Source organism: Coprinopsis cinerea (assembly GCF_000182895.1).
Source record: "Coprinopsis cinerea okayama7#130 chromosome 10 map unlocalized cont3.10, whole genome shotgun sequence".
Taxonomy (NCBI): domain Eukaryota; kingdom Fungi; phylum Basidiomycota; class Agaricomycetes; order Agaricales; family Psathyrellaceae; genus Coprinopsis; species Coprinopsis cinerea.
In genome coordinates this window covers 1-19,499 of record NW_003307535.1, presented here as the reverse complement: position 1 = coordinate 19,499, position 19,499 = coordinate 1, and the positions used below count along the sequence as shown (strand labels likewise).

Below are 19,499 nucleotides of genomic sequence, written 5' to 3'. Positions count from 1 at the left end.
GGAAAGGGTAGGTAACCAGGCTCCTAAACCAGCGCGCTCTGTCTAGCGGTCCGGCGGCTCCGCTGTTTGTACAACGACCAAACACAAGTTTGGGCTCGACACAGCGGCTGGTAGTGTTGACGCAAGGTGAGTTGAAGGTCGCCTTGAGGTGACACGGGGCAAGACCTTCACCCTAATCGGTGGTCATTTGAAGCTATAAGGCACATCGATAACAAAACCTTATAAAATCACACAACATCACACAAAGTCTGCGGATACCTCGCTTTTTCCTATAACACACGGTCTCCTCGTGGAAATCTGAATAGACTGTAGAGGAAATGGGCACTGTAGGGGTCCAGGTAGCAAAACGAGACCACAGTGACGACGACACAGGATTTATAATTGAAGAAGAGTACAGCATAATATCCAGTGTGTAACATCTCACATCGCTAGCAGTATAAAGCATTCATTCCTAACCCTGGAGCCTAGAACTTGCGCACCTCAACAATGAGGTTTTCATTACCCCAGGCCGCGTTGGTACCTATTCGTCGAGGGGAAGCCGTCAGATATAGATCACCCTTGTCATACGCAATGGTACTACTCGCCTTCATTGAGAACCGGTAGAGACGGAAACGCTGTTAAAACACAGTTATTTAGCACCCACACTCCACCATTCGCAACATTAGCGCTGTCGGCGATGAATATGCACATCAGAACCCCTCTATCCACATCTAGAGGCTTTAGGACCTTACCAGCTAGATTGTGTGTAGGCCACGCCGTTCACCCTCCCGTACCATGCAACATCTGCGTACCCGCTGACCGTATGGCAGAACCTCGATCCCGAGGAGGGTACCGCGCAGGTCACACTACCAATAGAGTGGAGATACTCGTGGCAGGCCCACGCGTTGGGCATGCTGATGAGATATTGGTGCCAGTCACACGTCGGGGTGTACCGCTTTGTGAAGGAGCTCGACCTCTCCCTGTCCTCTACCATACAAAAGGGTGGGGTGAGCACCGACAAAATATGACACCAAATGGCAGAAAAAAAAAGTTCACCTTGAGCTTCCTTGGAGCGCTCGATACGCTCGAGTGGGCGAACGACGAGATCGCGGGAGGTAAAATTGAGGGATTCGAGAGAGGGTAGACCGGGACCAGGTACCACCTTGAACTCTCCAGTCTCGGCAGCGCGAATCAGCTCTGCGGGGCTAGGAATTGCCTCCAACAGCTCGACACTGGGAGGTTCAGAAGGCTGCGGTAAAGCTTTAACGCATTCCACTGCCATAAAGGCAACAATGAGGACAGAACGCAGAGCAACCAGAGGAGTGAACATCCTTGGGGGAGTCAGAGATTGGAGTATCGGTATTACTTGACTTTAGGAGTGACGCTTTATACATACGACAATGAGACTGTGGGCGACGACTGCACCTTCTGACCTCCCCGATTCCGGCACAGGCACGACGAGCGTGTTTGTTCAGGCTCTTTTCAGTTGTGGCCATCTCCTGAGGCACCCTGAGACGAGGTTATGATAATAAGTGTAGGCGTCGTAAAGTGACAAAAGGGCGAATCTAACTACCTTCCAGAATTTCTGGCTGAGCTGTCTCCGATGCCTCGGATCCCTCACGCATACTATAGCCGCCCACAATCTGAACTTAAGGTTCAATGACAATGCTTTCTATTGTCTGAAAGCCGTTTGTGGTATGCATGCGTTTGATTAACGACATAATTGCCTAATAATATACTTCCCGTAACATGGCCGTGTTACAAACCCGCCGTCGTCGCGAGAACGGCCCTCTTTCCAAACGACATCTCGGATAGAATGACGCCCGTCGTCGCAACAAACGCCGTTATGGTCGCTCATCGTCGCTCATCCGCACACCGTCGTCGCACCATCGTCGCTCGTCGTCAGTCCATCGTCGCTCATACTCACTCCATCGTCGCACCATCGTCAGCCAAACACCCTCGCACTTAGGGTTAGGTCTCCCATCGTCGGTCATCGTTGCTCCGTCGTCGCTCATCGTCAGTCCGTCGTCACTCTGCGGTCGCTCATCGTCAGTCCATCGTCGCTCCGTCGTCAGTCCATCGTCACTTAGGGTTAGGGTTATAGAGAGAGAAAAAATGGAGTAGGGTCGGTCTGACCCTGGGGTCATATTGGACTGACCCTGGGGGACAGGGTCAGAGGAGAATATGGGGGACCCTGGGGACTGACCCTGGGGGAAAGGGTCAGGGGAGAGTATGGGGGACCCTGGGCGCATCCTGCTCAAGTCTCTGAGATGAGGTGGTGGGCCGCTGTTGCTCTGATGTTCCGGGAACACCACTCTCTGAGTCTGGTAGTCGCCACCCTCTGTATGCGGTGTTCCAGGAACACCACTCCCTCAGTCCGAGTGTGACTCGCTCACACTCTGAGTCGGAACCATACTCTGAGTCGGAGTCGTCACCCTCTGTATGCGGTGTTCCAGGAACACCACTCCCTCAGTCCGAGTGTGACTCGCTCGCATGCGGTGTTCCAGGAACACCACACTCTGAGTCGGAGTGGTAGCCACCCTCTGTATGCGGTGTTCCAGGAACACCACTTTCTGAGTCCGAGTAGTGACTCGCTCACATGCGGTGTTCCAGGAACACCACTCTCTGAGTCGGAGTGGTCACCCTCTGGATGTGGTGTTCCAGGAACACCACTCTCTGAGTCGGAGTGGTCAAACACCACTCCCTCAGTCCGAGTAGTGACTCGCTCACATGCGGTGTTCCAGGAACACCACTCTCTGAGTCGGAGTGGTCACCCTCTGTATGCGGTGTTCCAGGAACACCACTCTCTGAGTCAGAGTGGTAGCCACCCTCTGTATGCGGTGTTCCAGGAACACCACTCCCTAATATTATGTTCCAAAAAACATGGCCATGTTTAATGTACGACGTCGTACCATCGTCCCCCGTGGGAAAATGACGTCATCGTACATTCATCGTACCATCGTACAAAAAAAAATAATTTTTTCGGTAAATCGTACACTTCATCGTACCAATGTACGATGATCGTACACGGTGTCTACCCGAAATCGGTTATTGAAACCATTTGGTACGATGGCATCGTACCATCGTACACCCTTATCGTACAAGTGTACGATGCCATCGTACATGGTTTCTACCTGAAATCGATTATTGAAACCAAAATGTACGATGGCATCGTACAGTGTACGACGCCATCGTACCTTCATCGTACAACGAGTGTACGATGAGAGTACCCCTAATATTATGTTCCAAAAAACATGGCCATGTTTAATGTACGACGTCGTACCGTCGTCCCCCGTGGGAAAATGATGTCATCGTACATTCATCGTACCATCGTACAAAAAAAAATAATTTTTTCGGTAAATCGTACACTTCATCGTACCAATGTACGATGATCGTACACGGTGTCTACCCGAAATCGGTTATTGAAACCATTTGGTACGATGCCATCGTACCATCGTACACCCTTATCGTACAAGTGTACGATGCCATCGTACATGGTTTCTACCTGAAATAGATTATTGAAACCAAAATGTACGATGGCATCGTACCATCGTACATCTGATGTACGATGTCATCGTACAGTGTACGACGCCATGGTACCTTCATCGTACAACGAGTGTACGATGAGAGTACCCCATCGTACCCCCATCGTACACTCGCTGTACGATGACCCCACCTCATCGTTCACTTGTACGACGCCATCGTACCATCGTACAACCGGTGTACGACGTCATCGTACAGTGTACGACGCCATCGTACCTTCATCGTACGACGAGTGTACGATGAGAGTACCCCATCGTACACTCGCTGTACGACGCCATCGTACCATCGTACAACCGGCGTACGAAGCCATCGTACCATCGTACAACCCCTGTACGACGCCATCGTACACCCATCGTACACTGCTACGCCACTATCGTACACACTTGTACGACACCATCGTACCATCGTACAACCGATGTACGACGTCATCGTACCATCGTACAACTGGTGTACGACACCATTTGTACAACTGGTGTACGACACCATCGTACATCTGGTGTACGACACTATGGTACCTGGTTTCCAAATGTACCCGAGTTTGGAAACCAGGGACCCTTACCCCAGCCATCCACCCATCCTTGGTCTGGTCGTCGTTTTGGTCTGGTTGTTGTCGCAGGTTTCCAATTCCAGCAAGAAATTGAAACCAGACTTTCACCTACCGTGTAGCCGATTCCTGAAAAGGTAAGTCGATCTTGTTCCGCCTCCGATCCGGTGGACGGAACTAAATTCGTTGATCCATCTCCTCTGGCTTAATCTGGCAGGTACCCCAGAAGAGCACCCTCCTCCCTCTCCCCCTCCCCCATCCTAAGTTGGGCTCCTCCCCATGATATTTGAAAGCCTGTATATTAAGTACATCCAATAATTCCATGGGGTTCAAGCCAGGCCTAGATGGGAATTAAAGTTTAAGATAGGGTTACCCCCTCAGGACCCCGAACTGATGTTGGGGGGGGGGGGGGGTGAACAGCTAACAGAACTCACCAATTTCATACCCTAATCCATGTACTTCTGCCCTCATTTGAAACCCCAATTGAGGCCATTCCAACACACCATAGCCGAGGAGGATAGACCGTCAGCAAGACAATCACGCAAACGGAATTATATCCGAACTCACCTCACCTTCTACCCCTCTTACCCAACCCCATCCGATCTACCTGACTTCTGCTCCCCCAGAAAAGATCCCTCGGTTTTCAGATGGTTTCAACACCCCTCACAGTCCTTTAAACCGACCTAAAACGGACTAGTTGGCGATAGGGGTGTTAGGGTGTTAGAATGGGTGGGTACCAGGAGAGACAGTTGAATAAAAAAGACCGTAACTTACCGAGACCTTCGCGTATTGGCGACATCTTGGGCTCGCCTTGAACGGTCGATCGAGCGCTTTAAAACGCGCCCCTGACGAGAGGGCTACGGCCACTTTTAGGCTATCACGCACGCCAAACAAAGTAACTTACTCACCGGATTTAGCAATGACATCACTATTCCCATCCAAAAATCTCCCCTGAGCGGCCTTACACTGTTTTGTTTCACAGTCGATCGAGAGGCGATGTTCAAGACCTTTTAAAGGAGCCAAGACCTGAACCAATCGTCAGTCAACAAGTTGGGCATGATCGGACCGGATCAGAATTCACCCAGGGTGAAGGTTACCTTCCCTTGTTTCCATCGCAGCCCCTTCATTTCTCAACCGTTTTTTGAACGGCCTTTTCGCGTAGAAAGATCGACAACACCGCTTTCCAACGAACCTAGAAACAAGGAAATCGGTAGTCAAGAAGTGTCTGACAGAAACGGAAGTAAAACGAGCTCGATCATACCTTACTCAGCCACCCAAGATATAAAAGCTGGGTGGCTGAAGTTTTCCTTCGTTGTTTCTTCCCTTCGACCACCATCCTCCTCTCGTTCTCTTTCCTCGTCGACGACGTCGGTCAAGAAAACGTTTAGAAACCAAAGTAAGTCAGTTCTAACCCTTGATCTAACCCACAGCTCACTTATTTCTCACCTTAGGTTGCACCACACTCAACCAAGCGCGATGGTGAGTGGTTCCCCTGGGTCTCAGCATGTGCTCGACGTATTCGAGGCATGCTGGACCCTAATCCATCCATCCTTGCTGACTTTTATCGATTCTCAAGCCACCCAAATCCGGATCATCGACGAGTTGAGGGCCTCGAAGGCCCCCCAAGACCGAGGAGCAGAAGAAACAGGAGGCGCACGAGCGTCAGATGAAGGCGCAGGAGAAGAAGGAAGCTCAGGCGAAGCGGGCAGCTGAGAAGGCGGCGGAGAAGGCGGAGAAGGCGGCTTCAGGTGGAAAGGGGAAGGGAAAGGGGAAAAAGCGTGCCCAGGTGAGTACCCTTGATTTCTGATGTTCCCAGTCCAAGGCACTTACCGATTGAACAGCCCAAGAGCGCTGAGACCGTTGACTCTGGCGATGAGGACGACTCGTCACCTGCTGGTCCTCCTGCGAAGAGGACAGCCAAAGGCCAGGGCGGGAGCAAGGCGAAGAAGTCCAGGGTGAGCGAAGGTCCCCAGGTGAGTATCAGACTTCATTTCTTAGGATAAACCACTCACCGATCGAATCACAGGAGGTTGAGGAGCAAGAGGGCGCTGGTAAAGAAAAGGTACGTGGTTTCCATTTCCTTCCAGGTATTGAAACCATCCTGATCGGTCTTGACAGCAGGGTCAGGACGCTGGAGGTGGTGATCAGAGCGAGCGCGGCAACGAGGGCGAAGGTTCGGTAAGTCGGACTTGGTTCGTTAGGGTTAGGAAGCATGCTGACCTCTTCGTTGTAGGGGGATCAGGCACCCGAAGATCCTGACACTCCACGCGCTCTATCGCAGGACATGGACTTGGTGAGTCAATGTGTTCCTTAAGTCCTTGTAGGGTTCGATGACTCATGTTCGCGTTCAATCTAGGATGGCGATGTTGTGATGGTGAGTTGGATACAATTTGACGACACTGACGATGTGCTAACATAAATCCAGGACGACGTAAATGTACATAACAAGAAGGGTTCGAGCAAGAAGAGTCGAGGAAAACAGGTGAGCACCACCACCTTTTTTGGTTTCCATCCTAGATTAGATATTGAAACCAAATCATCCAGACATCCACAAATGTCGACAGCCTCGTAAGTAATGTTCGTTAACGATTGATTGGGTTATCGCTCTTACACGTATATCTAGATCAAGGAGACCGGCGCCGCCTTTCAAGGCCTTGAAGCCATGCTCGCATCGCGTGCCCAGAACGCTGCCCATATGATCAAGCTACACACTGAAGCTGCCAAGGCGGAGTTGGGCTACGTGCTCTTCTATGGCGCAGGAGGACCTTTGTTTAACAACACCCACTGCGCAAACCTTCGAGGTTTCCGAGTTCTTTTCGCGTGGGTTCTACCAGTTCGTGAAAACCAAAGGTCGTGCCGCCCAGTTCAAGCCTGTTCTCGACATCGTCTACCGGCATTACAACAAGCGCCCTCAAAACCCAGCTGTCTTCAAGCGCCTCAAAGACGACGCTGAAGTACTCGCCACGCACGCGGAAGAACACGCGATTATCATCGCACTCCCCGGCTCTATTATCGACAGCAGCATCTTTACGAAGACGTCCACTGGGGAGCCCAAGGTCTTCAAGATTAACCTTGAGAAACTCGCCAAGTTCCTCGAGGACCACGACAAGCCCGTCATCTTCCTTGTCAACGGTGCCCACCGACTCGAGGTGGTACAGGACCTTACCCAGACGTCGCGTGCCAGCTGGGCCGAGCAGCTTGTAGCCGCTGCGAACACGGACGATCCCAAGGAGAAGGCCAAGCTTGTTAAGGCCATCACCAGCAACACCCGTACGCTCCTGGAGGCGGGACTGTGGTGTGCAAAGGTCTACGATACTGGTGAGCGAACACTTGGTTTCCATTCTCTACCGCATATTGAAACCGTTTTCAGAACTACTGGAGAAGTCGAAGCTTGGAGAAGAGGTCCTCAGGGTTCTAGCGTCTAACCCAGACTTTGCGTCTTCTCCCGACCGACCGTTTGACATCGTCAAGAACATCGTCACTGTTCTTGTCACCCACGGCGTCAACTACTCGATGTGGTTGAAGCAGCTCCCTTTCTTCCCGCCGAACAAGACCATGTCGGCCTTAGCACAAGATTCGAAGGGTTTGGAGGTCGTCGTCCACATGTTCGCGAGCGACGCTCACAGCCACAACAAAGAGAGTAAGCTCTCCATGTCAATCATCGAGTCCATCGCCGACCTTCCAGGAGAGGTGAGTAACATGTATGCCTTTCTTTCATGGATTAGGTTTAACTGACATCCCTTCCATCAGATCCTTAACCCGATTCTTCACAAGATGTATCGTGCCTTGTCGTTCCTCGCAGCTCCCATCTCCGCAGTTCCGGCAGGCTCGGATTTCGATATGTCGTACGCCCAGCTCGACTACACCATTCTCGACTTTTCGTTTTGGAAGACTGTTGATGAGAAGTACGCCGAGCACATCAAGCCCAACTTCGTTGCTTTTGCCACCCCTCGAGACCGACTTCCAGAGAACTCGGCGTCTTGGTATGGAGGGGTCAAGGCGTTTTACGAATCGATGATCGCCTCGTTTGAAGCGGACGCCCACCGCGCGGTTGAAGCCAAGGAGAAGAACGTCCCCCATGCCAACCACGACATCATCGTCGCTCTTCCCGAGCGTACCCGCAAGATCCAGCAGGCCATCGCGGGCGAAAACGAGGGAGAGTTTGCTCTTCCCTTTTACATCCCCCAGTTGGCGTCGAGGTTGATCGAACTTGTCACAGCACGCCGAGAGGGCATCGCGATGGTACGTACTACGATCCGTACTTACATTTGTCGAAATATTTCTAACCCTCCCGCTCCCCAAAAGGCTATCGCTCTTGTTGACCCGGGTTTTTTGACGCCCGTTCACGGCAATAGTGGCTACGAGTACCACCTCAGAGATGTCGCCAAGTGGATTGCGACCTTCCCAGTCAAAGGTTGCACGAACCCCAGTGACTTGGTCGAAGACAACGGAGCGTCTCAGGCTATCATGAACAACGTAAGTCGTGGATCTGGTTTCCAAACCCCTCCAAGAGTTGAAACCCTCTGCTAACCGTGCTGGTTTCCACGTTCCAATCACGATTGAAACCACGTCGCTGCATTTCAATCTCGCCAGGTAAGTTTTTACATTTGGTTTCCATCCTCTTTCCGATGTTGAAACCACGTTTAGTTTCGTCGAGTCATTCTCAAGTCCCTCCACACCGCGTTGGTTGAGTGGGAGCAAGGACAAGACGTACGCCTGGAAGTGGTTGGCTGGTGATGCCCCTATCGCCTCCAACATCTCCAAGCTCAGCCCCAAGGCGACCTACGAAAACCCGGCGCAAGAGGCCACCAAAATGCTCCCCACCATCCTTCGCGAGTACGCCGCCGCCCAGTCCAACCTCGAAGCTGAGCACGCTACCTCATTCCCCGAGCTTCACGCCGCCGTAGAGCTTGGTAATGGCACGGTCTTCCCCGTTTCCGTCACCGCAGTCGAGTCCATCTCCGCCGAGACCAGATATACGGAAATGGGGTATCCAGACGACTATGCTCGATATTACAAAGGGTATCGAGACGCTGCTCACGCGCTCAGGACGACCGTGGATGAAGACTGGGGGAGGTGGGTCTCACAAGGCTCACCTCCAGAAGGCCAAGTCGGCTTCAGGCGTCATCTGGAAGACCCTCGTCGCACTTCCCCAGCTCCAGCAACTCATCCGCACGGACGCTATGGTCTTCGACGTCTACAGCGACTTGGTGAAGACTATCCACGAGCATCGAGAGTCTTGGGAACCCTGGCACAAGATCACCAGAGACACCCACCAGCCCACCTCCCAATCGCTCTCCAAGCTTACCTCCAGCAAAATCACGGACTTCAAGCAAGCGACGGATTTGGAAATGCTCAAGGGGATGCAGCAGAGTCAGATGGACAAGTTTTACCTGTCTCTCGTTCGTTCTCTCTCCATCAGCTACACGACCAGCGTTGAGGAGGATGGCGAGCACGTTCAAAAGTCGTTCACCCGCATTCCAGTCTGGGCGTACAACCAGTTCGTCAACCCACTTCGTGTAAGTTGGTTTCAATTGCTCTTGATGTTTGGAAACCACGCTGACCTCACGCTCTTGGTTTCAATTCTTACCGTGTTTTTGAAACCTTTCACCCCACCTAGCATGCGTGTTACCTTCGGATGCTCGAGCGCAGGCGATTCGGCCCAGTGTTCATCACCGACAACAAGACCCAAAAGGAGAAGGAACTCAAGGTCGGAATCAACAACCTCACCATCATGGACGACGTCCTCAAAAGCGAGTTTGGTATCGAGATTCCCCCGGAGGATTCGGACTTTTTCATCGAGACCGACGACGTCAAGGTTGCCCTTCGAGCATACAGCGACGACGAGCGTATGAAGATGATGATGGGCCAGGGCCCAGCCACCCCTATCCGATCCACTCGCCTCGGCGTGGCAGTCAACATCCCCAACGCCCCTCGCGTCGAAGTCAAGTCCACCATTGAGGACGAACCAGCCGAAAAGCGCACCTTACCTGTTGGGGGGATCGACGAAGCGCTCGCCACCAAGCTCAGCGCGGCGACAGGCGACAACGTCAACACCAAGGATCGGGAGGAAGGGAACAGCGATGAGGAGGAGTTTGCAGGGGAGGGAGACGGTGAAGGCGACGAAGACGGTGAAGGTGACGAAGACGAAGACGATGAAGGCGAGTCAGGAGGCGATGGCGATGAAGGCGACGAAGACGATGAAGGCGCGTCAGGAGGCGATGGCGATGAAGGCGACGAAGACGATGAAGGCGCGTCAGGAGGCGAAGGCGATGAAGGCGATACAGGAGGCGATGGCGACAGCGTAAGCGGGCAAGGCGAGTCAGCAGGCAATGGCGATGGCGATGGCGGCGATGGCGACGATGACAAGTTGGGCGAGGAGGGTGATGCCCCCGCATCCGAAGATTCTGCTGGTCCCAACGCCCTCGACACCTTGATTTTCAAGGGTCTCGCTGCCGCAGGGTCATCCTAGTCTCGAATGTGTACAGACCAATTCCATTTCCGTATGTCGTTTACTCGTCCCTTTCACACAGTTTACACTTAGAATAGTCAATTGAAACCAATACAACTGTCCACTTGAGACCTTTGGCTAACAACTCTGAGATAAGTCTTGAAACCCAAGCACGATAGCCACGATTTCAAGTGGTTTCTATCTATTATCCATAACGGAAACCGTAAGTCAGAACTATTCGGATGGTTTCCATCAGGGTTTACAGATAGAAACCACCGTTTCCTCTCTCTCACTCTCTCTGTTTGGTTTCAACTCTGGGATATGTATTGAAACCGCCAAATACAATCGATGACAGTCGATCTTTGTTTCGTTAAGGATCGAGGAGGGTTACTGTCGCGCGCGTCGCCAATTCCGCCCAGGGTTGTCAGCGTTTCCTATCAACTTCACAACCGCCCAGTATGAGTGACCAACACGGCAGGCAAGGTGCGAAACGGAACGTTGGAATGTTTTTCCTCTTTTCTCTCGCCCCCAACCTTGGGATGTTTTTCGATACACGAGGTCGACGCTAGCGACATTAAGAGCAAGATGTGGACTTGGGGTTATATTGACGGTGTGTTTATGCCGGGTGCCCTGTGGCGCCGGTACGTTCTTCGTCTTCTGAAATACTGTCGGCGTTGTTCTGGGATTACGTGTAATCTTCTTCACATGCGTTAGGATTGCCGAAAGTGGATAGATGTCTCACCGATACCACCACCTCTGGGTAAACAGTACTCCTGGCTGCGTCTGTCTGCGGGATACTTGTCAGTTCATGGCCTGTGTCGCTGTGATTTAGGGTTAGGCACCGATAGCCACCCAGCGGTCCCAGCCTTGGGTAGGACACTAACGACAACTATGGGCCACATCCAAACATCATCTCCAGCTAGCCATTCCGAGCTCGTAGAGGGTTTTACAATATCAGAACGAACGACATTGGGTTGTAGCTTGGTGGGGGACCGTCTATTCCTCCGCTCTCGGGTGATGAGACCCACATGGGTGTCCCTCCTGTCTGGAGGCCCTAAAGCAACAGGCGTTGCGGATCTCCATCGTCTTTCTCGGAATGATCGGGTAAGCGACACTCCTTGGGAGCTCAACTATGGTGCATACGAAATTGCGGAGGCAAGGTGTGATTCTGAATCCCCCTAACACTTTGTAGACAGTGGTTTCTACTTGTATGGATTAATTGCAACCTCAAGTTTTACTTCTCCAGTCTGGGGTATGTTGAATGTTCAGTCTTTGGCTACAGTCCACAGTACAGGACCAGTCATTGTTATTCTGATATGCTCCAAACATTACAGGGTGAAGGCTGCCTCACGAGAAGATGGAATGTCATTCCAACTATTTTATGCAATGTTTGGTCGTGTTTGTATTTTGATCATCAGTTCGATCAATATGATGATCGATCGGCCAGCTGAGTTTGAAATCAAGGTCTCACCTTAACCACCACCTTCCTTTTTTGGACATTCACTTGCTTTTCTTGGCCAGTAAAAACCCAAAACATGTCAACGTGCCGCCACTGCTCCACCTCGTTCCCCACCCTCAATCACCTCCGCGTTCACCGCCGATCCTGCGACCCCACAGTCGCAGCGCAGTTCCCCAACGGCACCTTTAAAATTGTCCGCAACAAGGACGGTTATTTCTATTGCCAGTGTGCTGCCCCCAAATGTGCACGGTTGTTTTCTACCACCCAAGGCATTCAGAATCATGCCTCTAAAAGTGTATTTGACTGGCTTGAGAAGCCGCCTGGTCTGGTGCGGTGGTTTCTAATTTCCCATTGTATTCGAAACCTGATCACTTTATGCAGACTGCCCCTGCTACCGTCCCGGATGCCAATCCTGATGGAGAGGCCAATCCCGCGGCTAATGGCGAAAGCAGGTCAAATGCAACTCCCCCTCCCGGGGATCAGGATCCAGAGGACCAAGTACAGGGTCTACCCTCTGAGGATGAAAATGATCTGGTGAGTTGGTTTCTAATCCTCAAAATTGGTTGAAACCGACCCTCTGGACAGCCGTCTCCCCAACCTAGTTCTCCAATAGTGAGCCTGTTCTTTATTTTTCCGAATATCAGGGTCCATTCTCAATTTTCTATTAATTTCAAGGCATCTAGCGAAGAAAGCGAGGAGGAAGATGTGATGAGTGTTGATGAGCCTCAGGATCCACACGAGGTTGTTTCTCTTAGCTGCAGGTCCCTAGACCACTGTTTATTGACTGGTTTATAGGCTTCCCACTTTATCGACTTTCCCGCTATCAGAACTATTGGCTGCGTTGTCGAGTCCCGCACTCGGCTCTTGTACTGCCTCAAGTGCAAGGTTATGCTGCCTTACACCTGGCTTCCCGACCACTGGTCCCAAAAACACAAGGGGCTTGGTATTCATCCCAAGCCTAACCAGTTCTTTTCCCTTGGAAAGGAATACAAATTGGCCAAAGAGCTTCCTGAGCTTTGGCTCTCCTTGGAGCCCATTCCCTCCCTCAAGGGTTTGCCTGTTGTTTCCGACTGTGTCCGCTGCCCTCACTGCCGCCACGTCTACCTCGCGTCCAGCCTCGCCTCGCACTGCTCCCGACAGCACCCTGGGCTTCCCGTCCCGACTTCCCTCCCCCGCATCAAGGCGCAACGGCTCAGCAACGGAACCAAGAATCGGCTTTTCGAGGTTACGGAACCATCCGATTCGGACGACTCCTCTGTTGTTGACCTCACCCCGCTGGAAAAGATGTTCTCGGAGCAGCGCGCTGAACGGGACCGCCTCGCTGAGGAGCACCGTTCCAACGAGGTGGATTTCCGGAATGTCAGCCCGTGGCTGATGTACACTGGTTGGCACGAGCACGTTGATCCTTATAACGTCGACGACCTCATCCGACTTGCCGCTTTGCCCTCCAAGCAGGAAAACTCTGACCGGATCACCGACGCCGTGATCGGGCTTTTCCGTTTTGCCTACGACCTCATCCCAGGTGCGCCACCTCTGGTGTTGGAGATGCTCAACACTCCCAATCCGATCAACACCGGGTGAGTGGTTCTTCTGTGCCTGGTTTCAACTTTTGATTCTGATTTGAAACCGTCCGCGTGGTTTCTACCTTTGTTGCGGATTGGAAACCATTCTTTCGCAGAACGCTGAACAGTCCCCTCAAGCAACACTTTACCGCCGGCTCCTTTGACAACTACGTCCGTCCCATGGTCCGCCTTGTCTGGTTCCTTCTTCGCGACAAGAAGGAAAAGTACACCCTTCCTCTCAGCAATGAGATTGAAGCTTGCCTCGACATGTTGCGGAACCCCCATCCAGACCCCGAAAAAGACGAGAAGAATCTTGTCTTGGCTCTCCAGAGCATCTTTCTCCACCTCTGGACCCACTGCTGGAGCAAGCGGGATGGCAACTCGATCGGCGATCCCACTGTCGCCTATCTTGCGCTCTCGACCCTCAAGCCAGACGGCAGCTTCAAAGAGCCCACACTCGTTACGCCCGTCATCGCCCAGATCGAGTACTGCATTCGGCTCTTCTTCCTCTACCTGATCCACGTCAAGGGCAAGGGAGAACCGGAGCGCATGACCGAAGTGGCGAAGCGGTACCGCCTTTACTACACCGAAAAGCAGCAGAGCACGACTTTCAACGAGATTCGGGCTCTCCAGCACCGGGCTTCCGCCTACGCCTATGCGGAAGACGGGTCGATCAAGATTGTCTGGACGGACCGCAAGAACTTCAGGACCATGCTCTACAAAGGCGACCCGATCCACCTCGACAACCTCACTCCGATGTTCAACGCCATGCATTCGGACGCCATCTCCAGGTGGGAGGACCACCTCCTTATGGGCCTCGACCTACGGGTTGATTACAAGGATCTGGCCGACGATCTCTCGAACAATGCTGTTGGCTATTCGTTCATCCACGACCGGCGGAACAAGGTGTTTGCGGACCGGGACCGCCTCGTCCGAGCCATCTGTGCGGACCGGAAGCTTTCGGAACATTTTCTGACGGGCACCATCGTTGACGGCAAGCCTATGTGGAACATCCATGCGCTCCAGAGGTGGCTGAAGCACTATGCCGACTTCCATCTCCTTCTCCTGGCTTGCCTGGAGACCATGGGTGGGTCCCCCGGACGAGGTACCGAGGTCTGCTGCCTGGAGTACCGCAACACCCGGACGCGACCTCAGCGTGGGCTGTACATGGTTGGGAACCACCTCACGGTTGTGTGCCGTTACCACAAGGGTTCCTCCATGACCGGGTTTGACAAGGTCCTCCCCCACTCGCTTGACGCGGTCACTTCGGACCTCCTCATCCAAGACCTCGCCATCGCCCGCCCATTCGCCGAACTGGCCGCCAACATCTGCTTCCCGAACAACCCGGATGTCCTTCGTCTCTACGACACGCACCTGTTTGTCAACATCAACTCTGCGTTCACGACCGAGCACCTGTCCGACACCCTCCGGCTGTACACTCTCAAGTACCTTGGGGTCTCTACGGGCACCCGCGACTGGCGCCACTTTACCTCTGGGTACCGGCACAAGATCTGTCCCGGTTACGAAGAGGAGAAGGACAGGGAGAAGGAGGGTATCGAGAGCCTGGCTGCTCTTCAGGCGGGGCACACCAGGTCCACGGAGATGCGTCTCTACGGTGTCAGTGACTCCACAGTGCGCGGGATCGCGGAGGACGTCATGCCCAACTTTTTGGACAAGAGCACCGAGTGGCAGGTGGTCGTGCGTGTTGTGCCTGGCGGGTCTCTGCTTCCGTACCGAGAGGCCCGAGTGGAGCACTTTGACGCTCTTGCGGCTGCTGGACGGATCAAGTCGAACTACCGGGGCCCGCAGGACGACTTTGCGACCGCGCTGGAGAAGAAGGCAGCTGAGCTCGAGGCTCGCCTGGAGACCCGGTTGGAGGCTATGTGTGGGACCTTGAAGACGATGATGACTGACACTTTGACCTCCTTCTTCAAGGCCAAAACTCCTGGCGGTTTCAATCCGCCTGCTCGTGTTGAAACCACACCCGGTGGTGCTGCCCCTCCCCCTCTCGTTGAACCCGACGCCTTGTTGGATGGTTTCAATCCTCGACCCCCGTTGGAAACCGCTGCCGTCCCTGCCGCTCCCGTTGCACCTGGTCCTGTGAAGGGTGGTTTCAACCCTGCTCCTAGAGTTGAAACCATAGGTGGTTCTTTCAATCCGGCTGCTCGGGTTGAAACCACACCCGGTGGTGCCGCCCCTCCCCCTCTCGTTGAACCCGACGCCTTGTTGGATGGTTTCAATCCTCGACCCCCGTTGGAAACCGCTGCCGTCCCTGCCGCTCCCGTTGCACCTGGTCCTGTGAAGGGTGGTGTCAACCGTGCCCCTAGAGTTGAAACCAAAGGTGAGTAACTTGCAGTCCGTTCTAATATCGTGGTATTGGCTCTAACCCTTGCTTTGCGCAGTGGCGCCCCCCTCGAAGCGAGCTGTCATGCCCGATCCTCGTGGCGGGAAGCTTTTGCCCGACGGCTTCCGAACCACTGGTCGAGTGGAGACTTCAGGTGAGGGTTCTCGTTGGTGTTGTGTTCAATGGGCAGTGCCCTGCTGACGATGTTTTATACCCACCAGTTGATCCCGCTCTGGCCGTGACACGTAAGCGGAAGGCACCACAAGATCCGCCCGCACTAGTTCCTGGGCCCGATTCTGCCGGCATTGTCCGGGTCCGTGGGCAGAAGGCCAAGAAGAAGGAAGCTGCCAAGGGCAAAGGTCTAGACTTTGAGTCGGGGCTTGGCTTCGCCAACCATGCATCCGCAGTGAAAGGGCCTCGGAAGGCCTCAGGTTTCAATCCTGCCCCGAGGGTAGAAACCGCTGCGCCTGCTCCAACGCCCCTGCAAGAGGCTCTTTCGGATGCTTTTCTGTCTGCCCTTGCTGGCAACAAGGCCCAGCCCCCTGTGTGGAAGGGGCCCATGAGCCACGTCTCGGATGCGGAGCTTGTCGACCGTGTCCAACGTTCACACTCGAGCAGCCTTCCCCCGAGCTCCTTGGCGCTAGACCTTGCAGATGGGATTGAAGAGTTTACGCCAGTTGTGGAGCATGAAGACGCGGTGGAGACGGAACCCGTGTTTTCCCAGGCGACACAGCCTTTGACCCAATCCGGTAAGACCTCCTGTCAGCTTTGATTTGTCCCCGACCTGGCACTTATGCATTTGCAGGCCCAGACCACGATGCATCGGACGCCGACAGCATGGCTGACTTTTGTGAGTGCTTGGTCCCTGTTATCCTCACACTAGCTGTATGCTTATCGGTTGGAAAAAAAAAAAAAAAAAGATGTCTCTGAAGAGGAGCACAATGCAGCACCTGTGCCGCAAGGTGAGCCGACCTCGTTTGGTTTAGGGTTACCGTCCTTCGATTGAAACCACCGTTCCTTCAGCACCACCGTCTTTGGGTCGAGTTCTCGTTCCGGCCACCTCGGATTTGGAAGCTCAAGCTCCTGGTGAGTTAGGGCATTCCTCCCCGCCTGGTTTCCATTCCCCAGCTCAAGTTGAAACCAGCTGCAGGCTCCACCTCTTCATCTGTTGTCGTGGCCCAACTGGACCCTCCCAATGCAGCACCTGTGCCGCAAGGTGAGCCGACCTCGTTTGGTTTCCATTCCCGTTCTTCGATTGAAACCACCGTTCCTTCAGCACCACCGTCTTTGGGTCGAGTTCTCGTTCCGGCCACCTCGGATTTGGAAGCTCAAGCTCCTGGTGAGTTACGGCATTCCTCCCCGCCTGGTTTCCATTCCCCAGCTCAAGTTGAAACCAGCTGCAGGCTCCACCTCTTCATCTGTTGTCGTGGCCCAACTGGACCCTCCCAGACCAGCAGAGACAATGATGACCCAACGTGAGTTGCTCAGCCACAAGTCCGTTCATGCTGCTGATAATATTTGTGTTCAAGACGGCGACGAGCAAGGTGTCCAAATCCTCCGCAAGCTGCTCAAGAATTCCCAGGCGACGTGGAAGAGTCCGATCCAGCAGGAGGCGACACGTGCCGTTCAGGCCTTGATCACTGACGTCATGGTGATCATGTCCACAGGCGGTGGAAAGACCATGGTCCCTCTCATTCCCACCCTTGTCGACGGCGACATCACGGTCTTTGTCCTTCCCCTCAACTCTCTCATCGTCGACTACAAGCGCAAGCTCAAGGATATGGGAGTCGTCTTTGACCATTTCGACGGAACGGTCCCCAACATCCGACCGGACGCCCAAGTCGTCCTCGTTTCCGTCGACCGCGCCCAAACCCAGAAGTGGTACAATGCCCTTACCGCCCTGGAGGCCACCACCGGGAGTGTTACCAGGATGGTCTTTGACGAAGCGCACCTGGCCCTCACAGAGAACGACTTTCGCAGGACGTTTACGGAGCTCTCCAGCCTGCGGTCGTTCAGGATGCAGTTTGTTCTCCTGACGGGAACGTGTCCTCCCAGCTCGGAGAAAGCTCTGGCCGAGGCGTACGGCCTCATCGATGGCTACCAGGTCTACCGCGAGACCACCAACCGGCCCGAACTTCAGTATCTCATTGAGCCTCCATGCCGATCGAACAAGCAGGCCATCGAGAAGGTCGTCGCCCAAGTCAAGTCCCACATGCGCCGGAGCCACAGCCATGTTCTTGTGTTTGTTCAGACTCTGGAGGTTGGCGAGGAGGTGGCCGAACTGCTTGATTGCGGGTTTTACCATGGAAAGGTGAAGAAGCCGGAGGAGCGGCAGGAGATCTACATGAACTGGTTCTCTGGGAAGAACAAGGTCCTGGTCGCCACGTCCGCCCTCAGTGCAGGCACGGACTGTCCAACGGTCGACCTGGTGGTGCATTTGGGCGCTCCGCAGGAGATGGTGCACTATGTGCAGGAGGTCTCCCGTGGTGGTCGCCGGGGTCAGGCCACCAAGTGTGTTCTTTATCCTGTCGGGTCTGGCCCCTGGTCGCGCGAGATTCCGGACGACGACCACAAGGGTCTCAAGGAGATGGCCGAGTACACTTGGGGGAAGCGTCGAGTTTGCCTCCGCAGACAGATCACCGCCTTTTGCAACGGCAAGGGCCAGTCCTGCAGGTCGTCTCCCTCTAACCAGCGGTGCGTTCACTGCTTGGATCTCGTTCACGCTCCTCGCGTCGTTGCCTCTGCTGTCCCGGCTGCGCTGCCGGCTGTCCCTGGGCCCTCTCGGAAGCGCAAGGATCGGATGGAGGCATTTGCTGGAGCGGCCCAGGCAGTCAAGCAGCGCCGGATTATGAAGGAGATGTCTAGCTTGGAGTACGTCAACCGTTTCCGCTCCTGCCTCAATCTCTTCAACGCCCAGTGCCCGACCTGCCTCGTCCACGGCTCGAGTGTCCTGCCCCACAGCAAGTTCTTCGCCTGCCCCTTCATCGGTTCTCAGCACAAGGTTTACAAGGACTTCAAGGCCGCTCTCGTCTACAAGGACAGCAACACCCCTGACACTTGCTGCTTCTTCTGCCATATCCCACAGGCAGACGAGCGGCTGCACAAGACGTTCACTGGCCGGCCATCCGATTGCGAGTATCCGGACATTGTCGCCCCTGTGGCGTTTGCCATTTTCGGGAACATCAAGATCCGGGAGGCGGCGCAGGCCAAGTTTGGGGTTAGCTGGCAGACCATGGACGAATTTGTCGCCTGGCTCAATGGACCTACCGTGGAAGGTGCCCGTTCGAACATCACGGCCCTGTTCATGTGGTAATGCAACGAGTTCCACTCTGTTTAGCTCTGGTTTCCAATCCTAGATACAAGTTGTAACCCTCCCCTGTACAAGTAGTAGCTCCGCATTTGGTTTCTATTTAATGATGCGTGTTGAAACCAACCTGTCCAAAACACGAGCAAGCAAGGAAAAACAAAAAGGAATCCTGAAGAGCTTCCCTTTAGGACGGCGGCGACCAACCCTGAGCTGGTGTTTGCAGTTGCTTGTCTGCAATTGTTTGTTTGTATTTGTTTGTTAGTATTTGTTTGTTTGCCAATCACGCCCAAATCCGAATCAACAAGCGAAT

The 19,499-nt window shown here is 53.8% G+C and overlaps 3 protein-coding genes across 3 annotated transcripts; 2 read left to right on the top strand and 1 right to left on the bottom strand.

The window, feature by feature from the left end:
• Positions 1 to 464: 464 nt before the first annotated feature.
• CC1G_13198 (hypothetical protein) lies at positions 465 to 1,309 on the bottom strand (the record flags this gene model as incomplete). Its single annotated transcript, XM_001833732.2, has 4 exons — positions 465 to 614; positions 646 to 667; positions 732 to 966; positions 1,036 to 1,309. 4 exons carry the CDS (start codon positions 1,307 to 1,309, stop codon positions 465 to 467), a joined length of 681 nt encoding a protein of 226 aa, XP_001833784.2.
• A 4,233-nt stretch (positions 1,310 to 5,542) lies between these two features.
• On the top strand, positions 5,543 to 10,538 carry CC1G_13094 (hypothetical protein; the record flags this gene model as incomplete). Its single annotated transcript, XM_001833731.2, has 18 exons — positions 5,543 to 5,545; positions 5,694 to 5,852; positions 5,908 to 6,039; positions 6,093 to 6,128; positions 6,185 to 6,244; positions 6,300 to 6,359; positions 6,423 to 6,440; positions 6,492 to 6,548; positions 6,611 to 6,634; positions 6,690 to 6,806; positions 6,868 to 7,384; positions 7,437 to 7,756; positions 7,817 to 8,308; positions 8,372 to 8,480; positions 8,548 to 8,659; positions 8,714 to 8,979; positions 9,041 to 9,585; positions 9,687 to 10,538. 18 exons carry the CDS (start codon positions 5,543 to 5,545, stop codon positions 10,536 to 10,538), a joined length of 3,879 nt encoding a protein of 1,292 aa, XP_001833783.2.
• Positions 10,539 to 11,135: 597 nt separating this feature from the next.
• On the top strand, positions 11,136 to 19,195 carry CC1G_13093 (hypothetical protein; the record flags this gene model as incomplete). The annotated part of the gene is made up of 16 exons (XM_001833730.2): positions 11,136 to 11,158; positions 11,498 to 11,677; positions 11,710 to 11,769; positions 11,852 to 11,934; positions 12,135 to 12,304; positions 12,358 to 12,510; positions 12,772 to 13,498; positions 13,795 to 15,879; positions 15,941 to 16,036; positions 16,104 to 16,631; positions 16,688 to 16,732; positions 16,906 to 16,968; positions 17,027 to 17,098; positions 17,159 to 17,221; positions 17,280 to 17,357; positions 17,412 to 19,195. 16 exons carry the CDS (start codon positions 11,136 to 11,138, stop codon positions 19,193 to 19,195), a joined length of 6,210 nt encoding a protein of 2,069 aa, XP_001833782.2.
• Positions 19,196 to 19,499: the final 304 nt, after the last annotated feature.